Source organism: Leucoraja erinacea, chromosome 4 (assembly GCF_028641065.1).
Source record: "Leucoraja erinacea ecotype New England chromosome 4, Leri_hhj_1, whole genome shotgun sequence".
NCBI lineage: Eukaryota > Metazoa > Chordata > Chondrichthyes > Rajiformes > Rajidae > Leucoraja > Leucoraja erinaceus.
In genome coordinates this window covers 80,248,479-80,264,397 of record NC_073380.1, presented here as the reverse complement: position 1 = coordinate 80,264,397, position 15,919 = coordinate 80,248,479, and the positions used below count along the sequence as shown (strand labels likewise).

Sequence of the window (15,919 nt, the reverse complement as noted above, 5' to 3'; positions counted from 1 at the left end):
CGTGCAAACTCCGCACAGACAGCACCCGTAGTCGGGATCGAACCCGGGTCTCCGGCGCTGCATTCGCCGTAAGGCAGCAACTCTACCGCTGCGCCGCCCTGACCTGGCCCACATTACCCGATGAATGCTGTGAAGTGTTGTCCCCATTCAAGAGTCATCGGCAAATCTGAGTTACAAGTTGCCCAATAGTATAGACATAAGGGGATAACATGGCTGTCAGCAAATGTTAGAAGCAGGAGGTATATGGAGGTCTTGCAAAGGGACCATGTATGGGTGTTAAAGTCTGAGCACAGGAAGCATTAGAGTGCATGAACATTGCAGTTTGCTGTTATTTGAATTGAAAAGCTTGATTTTGTTGTTTGTTCCCGATCTCTCACACGTATTTCGTAATATCTTCTTGTCCTTGCATCAGGGATCAAGCTGGATATCCTGTAAGATTACATGTAATTCTATCTGTCATCATTACTAAGGAAACGACCGGTTAGCTTCACTGCTTCTTGTGATTTTTTTTAATCAACATGGTAACAGATTATAGATTAAAATGCTTGATAATACTTTGCAATTTCACAACTGTGATGGAGAAGGAAGGTTTGCGTGTACTGGGTTATTTTCACGATCCGGGGACATTTTAAATTGCAGACACCGGGGCACTTCAGTGAATGGGAACTGAGCAGAGAAAGTGTGCACAGTAAAACCTCCAAAACAGCAAAGTGACTGGATCGCCCGATTCAGCTGCCAGTTGGAGGATAAATATTGGCCTGGAATTTAATGGGAGCTTCCGATATCTTCTTTGAGGAAGTGATCTGCCTCCTGATTCTCAAAACCTGTCCACCACTTGTACAAAAGCACAAGCCAGCAGCGCCAAAGCATCCTCTACACTTGCCAGGGGGGGCACAGCTCCAACACTCAAACCCCATCCAGAACAAGCCAGCCCTTGTTGTGCCCCATCCATCGCCCCAACATTCACTCTGTTCACTGCTTTGGCTCCCACAATACCCTCTGCAACATCTGGCGACTTGCAGCATCTCCCAACCGTTGACCCACCCCCCCACCACCTTGACGAGCAAGGATGGCCAATGCAAGGGACCACCACCATCTGCAGATTCCCCTGCAACTACCAGGCCCATTCAGACTTGGATACATGATTGCATCCCTTCAGTCTCCCTCTACCAAATCCTTCAACTCCCTGCTCAGCAAGTGTGGGAGTAATCCCGCCAGAAGGTTTCTGGCAGAGGTAAACATCTGGGAGATTATTTTGGCTGGACCATTGGGTGGGAGTCCTCCACTGGGTTTTAAATGGTACCATGCTAACTTTCAGGTCCACTCAATAATGCAGGTGAAGTCTCACGTGGGATGCAAAGTCTTTCCTGAATGGAGGTGCCTCTGAGCGGACTGCCCCCCCCTCATAGATCATCCTGTGACACAAGAACACAAAGTTATCAAAGACACATACGCCTTTCATAATTTAAATCGACCCATTAGCTATTAAAAAATATATTGTTTGAGTTGCAATATGGTTAGAAATATCTTTCACCCTCCGCCTGTGTAGTTTTGTCACATCTTGACTTTCTCGTTCTTATTCAGGGCCCCAGAGGACCCAAAGGAGACCTTGGCTTTCCTGGATTTCCTGGGATGAAGGTATATTTTAATCACTAACTATTTGTTGGAAAACCTAAGATAAAATATATCAAATATTTTAACATATTTACATTCGAGTCATTTGATATTGTCTCCTCCAAGCTTTTAAATGCTTCAGAAATATCCCACGTTTAGTTCAGTTTGTAGATACAGTTCGGAAACAGGCCCTTTGGCCCACTGAGTCCACACCAACTAGCGATCCCCGCACATTAACACTTGGGACAATTGTTTTACATTTATACCAGGCCAATTAACTAACAAACTTGTATGTCTTTGGAGTGTGGGAGGAAACCGGAGATCTCGGAGAAAACCCACACGGCCACGGGGAGAAAATACAAACTACGGACAGACAGCGCCCGCAGTTGGGATCGAACCCAGGACCCTGGTGCGAAAAGAGCTGTAAGGCAGCAACTCTACCGGTGTGCCACCGTCCCCCCAATGCCTGAAATATTGATTCACAGGCATTGTTAGGAAATGTTATTTCACGCATCTCGTTCTGCATCGGTGAACATCTTCAATCAACACTGATCTGGAGTGTGAAGGAATGGATGACGTTGCAGGTCGAGACCCTTCTTGACACGACCCGAAACGTCGCCCATTCCTTCTCTCCAGAGGTGCTGCCTGTCCCGCTGAGTTACTCCAGCATTTTGTGTCTACCTTCGATTTAAACCAGCATCTGCGATGGTGGGATGATAGGCAGATGGGTGGAGTATATGACAAAAACTAGAGGGGAGAAGGAGACAAAGGGGTGTCATCTCAGGAAAGAAGAGGAGGAGTGAAATGTAAATCCAGAGGGAGGGATATAGGTGGAAGGGGATGGGGGGAATGGAAGAGAAGGGCTAAAAAATAAATATGAGACTCGGGGATAGGAGATACGAGTGTGGTGGGAAAAAGAGCAGAGTAACTGGGCCCATGGGAGATGGTGGGTGAAGGACAAGGGAAAGGGGGGAATAAGGGGGATATTATTTCATTCTGGAAAATCCAATCTTCTTGAAATTGAAGAATTCAATGTTTGGACCAGTTAGTTCTTTAGAAATGATTCAAGGTCTAGAAATGTGAAGGCACCATGGCAGATTCTCACTCCAGAGGCAGCATTGAAGGACGCCTATTTATGTCCAATAGGCCCAGGCATAAAGATAGACACAAAACACAGCGGGACAGGCAACATCTCTGGAGAAAAGAAATGGGCGATGTTTCGGGTCAAGACCCATCCTCAGAAAGTGTAGGCCCAAACATGAGCCCACTTGAGCCAGCTCTGCTTCATGCTGCAAAATGACTATCCAATCTCTAAAGCTTTGACCATGCTCCAGGGCATAGAGATATGTGTGAGTTTGCATAAACCCTATTGACAGGATCTATTTAGTATCATTTCTTAGCATGACCTGTGCAGGTAGCGAGGAAGAGAGAGGGTGTGTTGCCCTGCATCCTAAGGTCTAAAAGAAGCATCTGCAGATATACTTACAGCTTAATTGTGATCTTCTAAAATGTCCTTGACTCTGAATAACCCTCAGCAGATTGAAATTTACCACCACAATTCAAGAAAGTGAGTGGCACAGAGGCGTAGCAGTAGAGCTGCTGCCTTACAGCACCAGAGTCCCGGGTTCGATCCTGACAATGGGTGCTTGTCTGTACGGAGTTTGTACGTTCACCCTGTGGCCTGCGTTTTCTCTGAGATCTTCAGTTTCCTCCCTTACTCCAAAGACGTACAGGTTTGAAGCTTAATTGGCTTGGTATGAATGTAAAATTGTCCCTAACGTGTGCAGGGTAGTGTTAATGTGCGGGGATCGCTGGTCAGCACAGACTCGGTGGGCCGAAGGGCCAGTTTCCATGCTGTATCTCTAAACTAAACCAAAGAACTGAAGTACAGCAGGAGAAAGGAAAACTACAGGCTAGATTGCAGAGATTTCTGGCGCATGAAATTGCTGTGAATTGTGGAAGCAGGCCACACCAGGGGTGGGGAACCTGCGGCCTTCTAGGCCATTAAGTGCGGCCTTTCGGCATTAAATTAATCCAAATTTTGTAGAACAAATCCTTTTATTTTTATTAATATGTTTTTGTTCGTCTTTTATTATTTTAATTTTAATCTTAAAATGAACGTACTTAAAATACCAAAGAGTAAAAGAAGATTCAACAAAATAATCCTATATCTCATTGAAGTTTCTTGGACGCGGCCTTATTAGATTAGAGCTAACTTAATGCGGCATTCCAACATGAAAAGTTCCCCAGCCCTGGCCCAGACCATCACACAAACCAACCTCCCTTCAATTGACTCCATTTACACCTCACATTGTGAATGATCTCTGGAGAGAAGATGTTTCAGGGCGAGACCCTAAGAAGTGTGAAAACACACTACTGCAGATTCAGGGACAGTTTCTTCCCAGTTGTTATCAGGCAACGGAATCATCCTATCACAACTAGTGAGCAGTCTGATCTACCTCATTGGTGACCCTTGGACTATCTTTGACTGGCTTTACCTTGCACTAAACGTTATTCCCATATCATGTAACTACACACGGTAATTGCCTTGATTGTGATCGTATATTGTTTTTCCGGATAGCACGCAACAAAAGCTTTTCACTGTACCTCGTGATACGTGACCATTAACTAAACTGAACCTAACTGATGTTGGATTAAGCTGTTTTAAATTGTTGGAATATGTTGAGATTTCGGCCAAATCCTTCAGTAGAGGTTCCCAATCTGAGTATGGAGCCATCGTCTTTTCGAGTGAAGTGAGTGTGGCTGCAAGGAAATAATGCCTCACTAACATTTCCCTGCATTATAATACAAAAAGAAAACACAACACAGCCACTGCTATCCACAATGATTAAATAACCATCTACATAATAAAGTAAATCTGAGCTAGAGAGAGAGGTTTAGGCTGGGACTCTATTCCTTAGCGCAGGATGATGAGGGGTGATCTTATAGAGGTGTATAAAATCATGAGAGGAATAGATCGGGTATATACACAGAGACTCTTGCCTAGAGCAGGTGAATCAAGGACCGGAGGACATAAGTTTAAGGTGAAGGGGAAATAATTTGATAGGAATCTGAGCGGAAACTTTTTCACACAACGGGTGGTGGGTGTATGGATCGAGTTGTCAGAGGAGGAAGTTGAGGCAGGGACTATCCCACCATTTTTAGAAACAGTTAGACAGATACATGGATAGGACAGGTTTGGAAGGATATGGACCAAACGCGGGCAGGTGGGACTAGAGTATCAGGGACATGTTGGCCAGTTTGGGTAAGTTGGGCTGAAGGGCCTGTTTCCACACTGTATCACTCGATGACTCTATGACTATAAATTAAAAGTATGTGGGTGTTTTTTGTTAAGTACAATTCTCCCTGACCACTTAGTCCAACTCTTTCTCTGTAGGATACTCTACTTTCTTTTTACAACCTGTTCTTGTTGCTCCTTTTAAATATCTTTGCCGCCAACAATACACACGAGAAGGTATCATCTACTGGCCTTTACCACTTTTATTGATAACGCAGACACCATATTTTGTTTTCACTGCAGGGTGAGAAGGGTGAGGCTGGAGCTATTATCGCCGCAGATGGATCATTGCTGGCCTTAACCTCAAAAGGTCACAAGGTGAGTGTAGAAAACGAGTAAAAGGAACTTTCAATTGCACTGTTGGTACAACTAAACCAGGATTGCTGGATGCATCAAGTCGTGGCTATTGATCATCATAACTTATCTTTCTCATAGGGTGAGCCTGGCCTGCAGGGACCCTCTGGACCTCCGGTAGGCCATCTTTATACATAAGACCAGCTTTTCTTGCATGCATCATATGTTCCATTGTAACTTGTAATTGTAATGCCTCTACCTGGGACTTCAGATTCATTATGAGAACTGAAGAAGGCATGGAAGTGATTTACCCGTACTACTGAGGATGAATACTCGTGTGCTTGATTGATCATTTTAGCCTTTTGATACTGAAGAAAATGTCTTGTTTTGATGTAGCAAATGTTTTTTTCAGTTTAGTTTAGAGGTACAGCGCAGAAACAGGCCCTTCAGCCTACTGAGTCTGCACCGACCAGCGATCCCCGCACATTAACAGTGGGGTCAATTTAGCAGGTGACGGGGCAAATTCCGTAAAGACAAGCACCCGTAGTCAGGATCGAACCGGGGTCTCTGGTGCTGTAAGGCAACCGTTATGCCACCATCCCGCCCATTGACAAATTGTCAAACGCTGGAATCTATGGCCTGAGACAGTGATGGGAACAATTGTAACAGTAACATCAAAACAGAATTGGATAAAAACCTGAGCATATGGGAGGAATGGGCTAAATCAGGGAGGGTTTGAAATAGCCAGCACAGGTGCAATGCATTGAACAACCGGTTCCTCTGCTGTAGATGTAGCTTTAACTATGTTCCTGTGTTTTTCATTATTCTTACTGTGATCACCAAAAATCTTTCCATTGCATTTTGAAATATCATGTATTGGTTCTTGAGGCTAGTGCATGATATTTTACAGCTGCTTTGGTGTAGCAAAGTGTATAACGACTGAAGCTGAATACTCAAATTAATGGGAAAGCAGCTCCCTTCTCCAGATGTTCCTTGAAAGAATATTGGGCAATACAACAAATGCTACATGCGACTAAAGGGCCTGTCCCACTTGGGCGTCATTTGCGCGTCATTTACGCGTCATCATTTACGCGTCATCATTTACGCGGCATCATTTGCGCGTCATCATTTACACGGCATCATTTATGCGCCACGACGCACGACGCACGTGTTGTGACGTGAACGTGACGCGTGCATGATGTGCATTATGCGCACATGGTGCGTGGTGACGTAGGCAGTGACGTGCGGTCCCGCACGGTGCCCCAGGATATTGGGATTCGCAAAATCTTCGCGCAGCACCTGCGTGACGTGCAAATGACACCCAAGTGGGACAGGCCCTGCTGGCTTCAAGTGGTAAAGCAGGCAGGAGGTGCCAGATGTTAATTCAGCCTCCAGTATTTCCTGTGCCCAACAGTCAGACATACCCGCCCTGCCTGCCAACCCACACACTGGCACAGTTATGGTGGCCATTGCTTTTCAGTTAAGCAAATAAATTGGAAATTCAGAGCAACGTGTACATGTATCCAAATATGGAAGCATGTGATAAGTTCTGTTAAAATCACCTGTTCATCGACGTTGTGTATTCAGCAGCCACATTGCTGTGGAATCAAAGTGAACAGTTGGCAGCTCCATCAATAGCAAGTAAGGGAGTTAGGTAGTGGTTGCATTCCAAGAAATATTGTGTTTGAGAATTTGGATTCCCTGTTGAAAATGGTCTGAGTGTTGTACAGGTAACAGTGAGTTTGTGGGGGTCAGGGGGGGGGGGGGGGGGGGGGTGGGCTTGTTATGCCTTAAGAGAGATCTTTGCCTGCCTTATCTGGAGTCACAAAACAGTGACTCCTCTCCCACACCACAAGGGCGGCCACGGTGGCGCAGCGGTAGAGTTGCTGCCTTACAGCGAATGCAGCGCCGGAGACCCTGGTTCGATCCCGACTACGGGTGCTGTCTGTATGGAGTTTGTACGTTCTCCCCATGTCCGCATGGGTTTTCTCAGAGATCTTTGGCTTTCCTCCCACATTCCAAAGACGTACAGGTGTGTAGGTTAATTGGCTTGGTAACTGTAAAAATTGTCCCTGGTGGGAGTAGGATAGTGTTAATGTTCGGGGATCGCTGGTCAGCACAGACCCGGTGGGCCGAAGGGACTCTTTCCACACTGTATCTCCAAACTAAACTAAAAAACAAAACTAAACCAACATATATAACTCTAAACTGACTACTGGCGAGGCAGGGCAGATGCTACCAAGACTAAGAGCAGCATCACCACACAAATGACAGCAGTTTAAGCAGAAGGCCCATCACCAACTAGTCATGTGATCAGGGATGGACAATAAAGCCGATGCCCAGATCTATATGTATACAACGGGAAGGTTCATATTAAAAACTTCCTCTGTAACAGTTTCAATGGCACCCAGAATTACTAATAACTGACCAAGGGAAGGGTTAAGCTTCTGTTGTTCTGAGAGTGTGCTGTAGTTTAAGGTAGCCAGGCTAAGGCAATGTTCGATTTCTGTGCAGTTTACCAATAGTGGGTTCAACTGGACTCCTGGATGTACTTTACATCACTGGGGTTTCAATGCGACAGCAAATGAGTATTGCAGTGTCAAGGTGCTGAGACAACGTTTAATTGCATGGCACGTTATTTTTGTGAATGATGCGCGCTGTTTCAATTCCCAAACACTATTTGTTGTGTGCACACCCCTGTTGCACAGTTGAAACACGTCATGTGCCCATAAGATGAACCCAATCAGCCTGAGACACCAATCGCCCAATCTGCCCACGGCAGGCCAGGGCGGCACGGTGGCGCAGCCATAGAGTTTCTGCCTTACAGCACCAGAGACCCGGGTTCCATCCCGACTACGGGTGCTGTCTGTACGGAGTTTGTACATTCTCCCCATGACCTGGGTGGGTTTTCTCCGCGATCTTCGGTTTCCTCCCACGCTCCAGACATACAGGATTGTAGGTTAATTGGCTTGGTGTAAATGTAAAATTGTCCCTGGTGTGTGTAGGGTAGAGTTAATGTGCGGGGATCGCTGGTCGGCACGGACTCGGTGGGCCAAAGGGCCTGTTTCCACGCCGTATCTCTAAATCTAAAACTAAAAAGAACTAAAACCAGTTCAAGGCCAGAAACATCATCCTGAAGACCAGGCACTGTTTAATTCATCTCTTGATGTCACACAGCAGAACATATGCTTGGCGACAGGGGTTTGTTTCCCCCACCAATGCTACTTAACAAGTCCAGCAGCTACTGCATGATCCATTATTGTTGACTGGCTTCCAATACCCAGAAGAGTTTGTCAAAGTTGCTCAAGGACACAAAGAATTACGTAATTCCTGCTGAAGACTTTAGTTCCAACTTGGAGACATCTTTGCAGAACTCCTCCTTCCTGCCAATGCTGCACTTGTTGGTGTTCCCTGGCAAGGTTGGGGAGTGGCCGCCCAGAGCTGGGTAACTACCCGAAGAGAGCCAAGGATGAGATAAGGTTCTCAACGGCAGACAGCCGAGACTGCTAAGAATAAGGAGGAGGCCATTTAGAGTGGAGATGAGGAAAAGCATTTTCACCCAGAGAGTTGTGAATCTATGGAATTCTCAAATGCTTTCAAAAGAGAGTTAGATAGAGCTCTTAAAGATCGCAGAGTCAAGGGATATGGGGAGAAGGCAGGAACGGGGTACTGATTGTGGATGATCAGTCATGATCACAGTGAATAGCAGTGCTGGCTCGAAGGGCCGAAAGGCCTACTCCCTATTGTCTATTGTCTATTGCTCCAGGAGGTTGAGAGGCATTTCTGCCACAAGACCCCTAGCTGAAACGCCAGGGCTTCCCAAGCTCTCCTTGGTTGAACCTGCAGGCGGCTGCTGCAGTCACATCTGCCAGCTCAGAGCGAGATTGCCAGCTGTGAAGACGGCCACTGCCATGAGCTTCATGCATCGGCATCGGTCCAGTCTGGACCTGCAGATATTTCAACATTTTGCAGTTGGCCACCCACTATAGCACCACCTATCCTCCAAAGCTCTCTGTGCAGAGAAGTGACCGTTCCCCAATCCCTGGCTGGATAGCAGAGTAGACGGAGGACTTCAGGAGGATCCTGAGCCCAGCTGTTGCTGACAGTATGGCCTCACTGAGTGGCAACACCAGGAGCTACTGCGGGAGGGGAACTTCCACTCAGCTAACATAAGGTCATAAGGACATAAGTGATAGGACCAGAATTATGCCATTTGGCCCATCACATCTACTCTGCCATTCAATCATGGCTGGTCTATCTCTCCTTCCTAACCCCAATTCTCCTGCCTTCTCCCCATAACCCCTGACACCCGCACAAGAATCTATCTATCTCCACCTTAAAAATATCCATCTACCTGTCCTCTCCAGCCTCTGTGGCAATGAAATCCTCAGATTCACCACCCTCTGATTAAATATGTTCCTCTTCATCTCCTTCCTAAAGGAACGTGCTTTAATTTTGAGGCAATGACTGCTAGTCCTAGACTCTCCCACTAGTGGGAACGTTCTCTTCACACCAGCACTCCCAAGTCCATTTTCACCTCTGATTTCTGGATTCTTACCCCATTTAGAAAATAGTCGCACCTGCTTGCGTTTGATCCATATCCCTCCAAACCTGTCCTATCCATGTCCTTGTCTAACTGTTTCTTAAACGTTGGGATAGTCTCAGCCTCAACTGCCTCCTCCAGCAGCTCGTTCCATACACCCACCACCCTTTGTGTGAACAAGTTACCCCTCAGATTCCTGTTAAATTTTCTCCGCTTCACCTTAAACCTATGTCCTTTGGTCCTCGATTCACATACTGTGGGCAAGGGATTCTACCCGATCTATTCCTCTCATGATTTTATACAACTCTATAAGATCACCTGCCATCCCCCTATGCTCCCAAGGAATAGAGTCCCAGCCTACTCAACCTCTGCCTACAGCTCAGACCCTGGAGTCCAGGCAACCATGCCAGGTTGACCATGAATCCAATAAACCTAACCTCAGCCCCACGTTCCCCACCAACCCAGCATCAGCCCTTCCCTCTGTCTAACCGGCAGGTCACGACACAGCAATAAAAGCCCATACCAAACTAGCGTTATATATGGTAGCTGTGCGGTATTGCAGAAAGGCACAGTCAGCACTTACAGCGCCAGAGACCCGGCTCCAATCCTGGCTGCGGAGCTTGTCTGTACAGAGTTTGTACGTTCTTCCCGTGACCGTGTGGGTTTTCTCCGAGATCTCCGGTTTCCTCCCACACTCCAAAGACGTACAGGTTTGTGGGTTAACTGGCCTGGTTTAAATGAAAATTGTTCCTAATGTGCGTAGGGTGGCGCTAATGTGCGGGGATCGCTGGTGGTTGGGGGCGGTGGGCTGAAGGGCCTGTTTCCGCGCTGTATCTCTAAACTAAACTAAACAACAAACTGGAGGGGGCAGCAGTCGGGGTGGTGCCAGAGTAGCAGGGCAGGGAACACAGCTGCTGCCGCTCTGAGAGAACTACAAGCGCTTTCTCCACCTTGGGGCGATGCAGCCCAAACCATCAACTGAAGGCACATCGTTGAGTTGGCTTGATGACCCGTGAGCCCCCTTTAACACCGATATATTGACCATTATGTCAGCAGTCTGAACTGGCCATACAGCGAGTTATCCTTGCCTGGGGTAACAGCCGAAGCTGCCCCTCAGCACCCTGATGTAGGGTGTGACCACTACTTGTGTGGAGGGGAAACTGAGGCACCCATCACCAGAGCTGCCTCAAGGCCTCTGGGTGGAGACATCCATTATCAGGGCTCAGCGGGACTGGTTCCACAGTGGGCTGATGGACATACATGTTGCTCCAGTGCTGGACAAGGTGGGCTCGCCGTACACAGTGTCGAAACAGGCCTTTGTAAACTGCATGACACTGCAGCACAGGCTTAAATTGGGAATTAGTCATACAGCGTGGAAACAGGCCCTTCGGCCCAACTTGCCCACACTGGCCAACGTTAGTCCCACCTTGGCCCATATCCCTCCAAACCTGTCCTATCCATGTAGCTGTCTAACTGTTTCTTAAACGTGTCAGCCCTGTGTCAGTTTTCACCCAGGCCCTGCCATGCAGCTCAGCAGAGATAGACACAAAAATTCTGAAGAAGTGTCTCGACCTGAAACGTCACCCATTTCTTTTCTCCAGAGATGCTGCCTGTCCCGCTGAGTTAAGGGCCTGTCGCACTTAAGCGATTGTTTAGGTGACTGCCGGCGACTTTCATAGTCGTAGCAGGTCACTGGAAAACCGGCAACTGGACCCCCCCCCTACGACAATGTCTACGACAAGTTACAACAACCTACCACCTAGTCGACGGCAAGCTACCGACAACTGACGACCCATTAGGACGTCCACCTACGACCACACCTACGACAACCTACGAACACGCAGGCGATATCCTACGACAACCAAAGTCAACCTACGTCCACCCACGATAAGCTACGACCCTGTCGGCGACAACTGAAGATAATGCAGTCGCCATAGGTAGTCGCCAATGGAATTCACCTAAGGCAACACCGGTGACAACGTACCTCACCTGGCGACAACCTACGACAGCACCTACATCAGGAGAAGTCAAGCTACACTTATTGGCGTCAAACCCACTGTCACCGAAATATTTTCAACATGAAAATTCAGCTTCGTCCAGAAAGACGCTACGACTCTTTGGGCGACTGAGGAGACTACTCACAACCATACAGGCGACACCCCGGCAACCATGTAGTCGCCTAAAAAATAGCCTAAGTGGGACAGGCCCTTTACTCCAGCATTTTGTGTCTATCTTCAGTGTAAACCAGCATCTGTAGTTCCTTCCTATACGCTGCTCAGCATTGCAGTTCAACTTTCAAGAACGGTGGCCAAGCACATCTGCCTTCTTCCCTAAACTGCCACTGATGATCAATAGTTCCGCTCGGACTTGGAGATACCTGCACAGACCAGTTCCTTCCTGCCATAGATGTACTTGTTGGCATTGCCTGGCTAGAATGAGGAGAGGACCCTACCACACAAGGCCAGGCAACCTACCAGCAGGGAGCAATAGGTGAGGGAGATAAGGCTCGCAACAGCCGTACCTGCACTGGGAGTTTAATGGGTAATTCTCCCACATGATCCTCAACAGGAAGCATAGAAACATAGACAATAGGTGCAGGAGTAGGCCATTCGGCCCTTCGAGCCAGGACCGCCATCCAATACGATCATGGCTGATCAACCACAATCAGTACCCCATTCCTGCTTTCTCCCCATATCCCTTGATTCCGTTAGCCCTAAGAGCTAAATCTAACTCTCTCTTGAAAACATGTCAAAGCAAATGGGAGATCATGGGCTTGCTATGCTCTTCTTGGTACACTCTACCAGCTACCATAGTCAAATCTACCAGCTCAGAGCAAGAATGGCAGCTATCCAGGAAGAAATGTGACTCTTCTGGATATCTCCCAGCAGAGGCCTACATGAGGGGAGGGGAAATGACAAAGATCCTCTCAGGCCTATTTCAGGGCAGCGTTAGATGATGTATCCTTTTAAAATAAAGCTGCACTTATATTTTGGAAGAAACATTGGCATGATTTTATATGCCCTAATTTGAAGTGCATGCAAATATGATGCAATATTATTCAAAATATGTTGTAACTGCATTTGTTTTTAGGGCCCAGTGGGACATCCAGGACCGAAGGGAGAACTTGGTTTACCTGGCAGGCATGTAAGTTTATAGACGGTGGAGAAAGGAGAAATAGAAAAAAATTATTATTATTACATAAATAAATGCATAAATAAATATGTTTTTTTTTGTAGGGCCGTCCAGGAATAAATAGTAGAAAGGGCCAGAAAGGTGAACCTGCAATAGCTCCTGTGGTACGTGAATGCTGGTGAAACCTGAGCTAAGATGTGCTTCTTATTTATGTCAGTTTAATAAGTATTCTTCGACAGGTCTGCATGCAGCCTGGAGTTGTACACTGGGCATTTAATTTATACCATGCGGGACGGACTGCTGCTCTGACCAAGACCATTATTTGCATGTGAGACTTCAGTTCAGTCAGTTTATTGTCACGTGTACCGAGGTACAGTGAAGAGCTTTTATAGTCAGCAAAAAGACAATACATGATTACAATCGAGCCATTTACAGTGTATAGATACATGATCAGGGAATAACGTTGAGTGAATAGAGATTAAAGAGTGTGGGGCGTTTGTAATGTGTGATTGTAGATCTGGTTCTGTGGCTAGCACACAAACAGTCGCCTGGGTTAGGCACCATCTTGGAAACACAGCATGTGGGACAGTGATAACATTGCTAATGGCATCATCCATTCCTCAATTCTGTCCCTTTGTGCCTGAACAATAATCTTTGGCAACTTCTCAACATCATTTGTCTCTCTTTTTCAAAGTACCCTTCACTTTTGGATTGCTGGATCAATCATGTTTAATTTCCCTCAAGTCTTTTAAACAACAGTTTTTGCTGTCCTTTATCGAGGGCTATTTCCCTTTCACACTAGTTTCTCAATTGACAAAAACTATTAAACCTCAGTAAAAGTTTAGACTGCAGACGAATATCTTAAAGTTTACACTTTCGACAAATGTCTGTCCCTCAACTTATGTCAGAAATTGTGAATAAATAAGAATTAGCCTTTTATTTTCATAGAATTGTATGAATAATGGTTCTTGGAGAGAGAAAAACTAAATTACTTTAAGGCTTGGGATATTAGATTATCGATCGGTAATAAAATTCATGTCAGCCCTGTACTAGCATTCTGTATTGGGTTGCTGTAGGTCACCAGTAATAGTCACAGTCACAGCCCAGTGGTATGAATATTGATTTATCTAACTTCAAGTAACCCCGGCATTCCCTCTCTCTCTATCCCTCCCCCACCCAAGTTGCACCAGCTTCTCGTTTTCACCCAACAAATAGCTAACAATGGGCATTTTCCTTTATCATCGTTACTTTTTTGCATATCTTTCATCCATTTGTTCTTTATCTCTCCACATCACCGTTTATATCACTCGTTTCCCTTTCCACTGACTCTCAGTCTGAAGAAGGGTCTCAACCCGAAACGTCACCCATTCCTTTTCTCCAGAGATGCTGCCTGTTACTGAGTTACTCCAGCTTTCTGTGTGTCTATCTTTGGTTTAAACTAGCATCTGCAGTTCCTTCCAACACATAACTTGTGTCAATTCCTCATGTTCAGCATTAATGCAGCAACACGTCCTATAATCCTATAATCTGAACTCCGATGATTTGGAAGTTCCAATGATTTGCCATTGCTCGCTCTTTACCCCAGAGTGTGAATCAAAGATCCAGAGTGTAAATGCGCTGCATATCCAGAATAGGGGGCCACAGACTGAGTGTATGTCAGCTGCCAGGACCCAGACTGTGGCCGGGTGTGTGGTGGGGTCAGGGTTGGCATCATTGGGTAAATTGGTAGCAAGAACGAGGGTCTATAATTCTTTCCCCTGGCTCGCAATCTGAAGAAGGGTCTCAGCCCGAAACGTCGCCCATTCCTTCTCTCCAGAGATGCTGCCTGTCCCGCTGAGTTACTCCGGCATTTTGTGTATCTCTCTGGAATTCTTGTATGTTCCCAGTCTCTTTAAACTCATAAAGGACCTGTTCCACTTAGGGATTTTTTTGGGCGACTACAGACGACTAGGCTGTCGCCACATGGTCGCCAGGGTGTCGCCTGTGTATGGTCGTGAGTAGTCTCCTCAGCCGCCCAAAGAATCGTAGCGATTTCGGGTTGCCGCTGGATTTTGAAATGTTCAAAACTTTTCGGCGACATTTGGCTTGTCACCATTGAGCGCAGCTTGACTTCTCTTGACGTAGGTTGTCGCCAGGATGACGTAGGTTGTCGCCGGTGCTGACTTCGGTGAATTCCATTGGCAACCACCTATGTCAACCGGCGACAGGTACCGGTTTTGTCTTCAGTTGTTGCCGACAGTTGTCGCCGTAGCTTGTGGACATAGGCTGTCGTAGGTGTGGTCGTAGATGGACGGCCTAATGGGTTGCCGGTTGTCGGTAGCTTGACGTTGACTAGGTGGTAGGTTGTTGTAGACTTTGTCGTGGACATTGTCGTAGGGGGTCCAGTCGCCGTTTTCTCGGCACCTGCTACGAGCGCGGCAGTCACTGAAAAAATCGCCTAAGTGGGACAAGCCCATAAGGCCTCAGTTTCCTGTTCCCTTTAAACATTAAAACAAGTGAAATAGGAGTGTGTCGGGGTACGAATATGAGGAACAACCAATAGTCCAGAAACTCTGCTAGCCTGACAACACTAAAGTACCAAGGATGGCAGATGTTTGGAGTTTTACTGTATTGCAACTTCACTTATATTGATACTGTTGTTTTATTCATTGTATTTGTCGCCTCATGTATCTCTATGCTCAGAGACGAGAAAGAACACTCGACTTGTTAGTAAGCTCATAAAACGAAGGACAAATCGATGATAGACACAAAAGGCTGGAGTGGATCAGAAGGGTCTCGACCCGAAACGTCACCTAGTCCTTCTCTACAGAGATGCTGCCTGTCCTGCTGAGTTACTCCAGCTTTTCGTGTCTACCTTCGGTTGAACCCAACAGCTGCAGTTCCTTCCTGCACAGTAAAATCAATGGCCTGTTTTTCTTGCCAGGGCGCCGTTGGGTCACCTGGACCTCCGGGACCACCGGGACCTCCTGGTCCAATTCCCAACATAAGAGGAGTAAGTTATTTCCCTGTATTTTGGATTGCACGTCATTCTCTAAATT

At 46.6% G+C, this 15,919-nt stretch overlaps 1 protein-coding gene across 4 annotated transcripts in view; it reads left to right on the top strand.

The window, feature by feature from the left end:
- The window catches only part of LOC129696582 (collagen alpha-1(XVIII) chain-like), a 294,981-nt gene that overhangs the window by 243,826 nt on the left and 35,236 nt on the right, over window positions 1–15,919 (top strand). For all 4 annotated transcript variants that reach the window (XM_055634627.1, XM_055634629.1, XM_055634628.1 and 1 more), the window contains 6 exons: window positions 1,585–1,638; window positions 5,156–5,230; window positions 5,348–5,383; window positions 12,840–12,893; window positions 12,986–13,045; window positions 15,805–15,873. In XM_055634627.1, coding sequence (XP_055490602.1) covers window positions 1,585–1,638; window positions 5,156–5,230; window positions 5,348–5,383; window positions 12,840–12,893; window positions 12,986–13,045; window positions 15,805–15,873 — 348 coding nt within the window. The remainder of the gene's footprint in view (window positions 1–1,584; window positions 1,639–5,155; window positions 5,231–5,347; window positions 5,384–12,839; window positions 12,894–12,985; window positions 13,046–15,804; window positions 15,874–15,919) is intronic.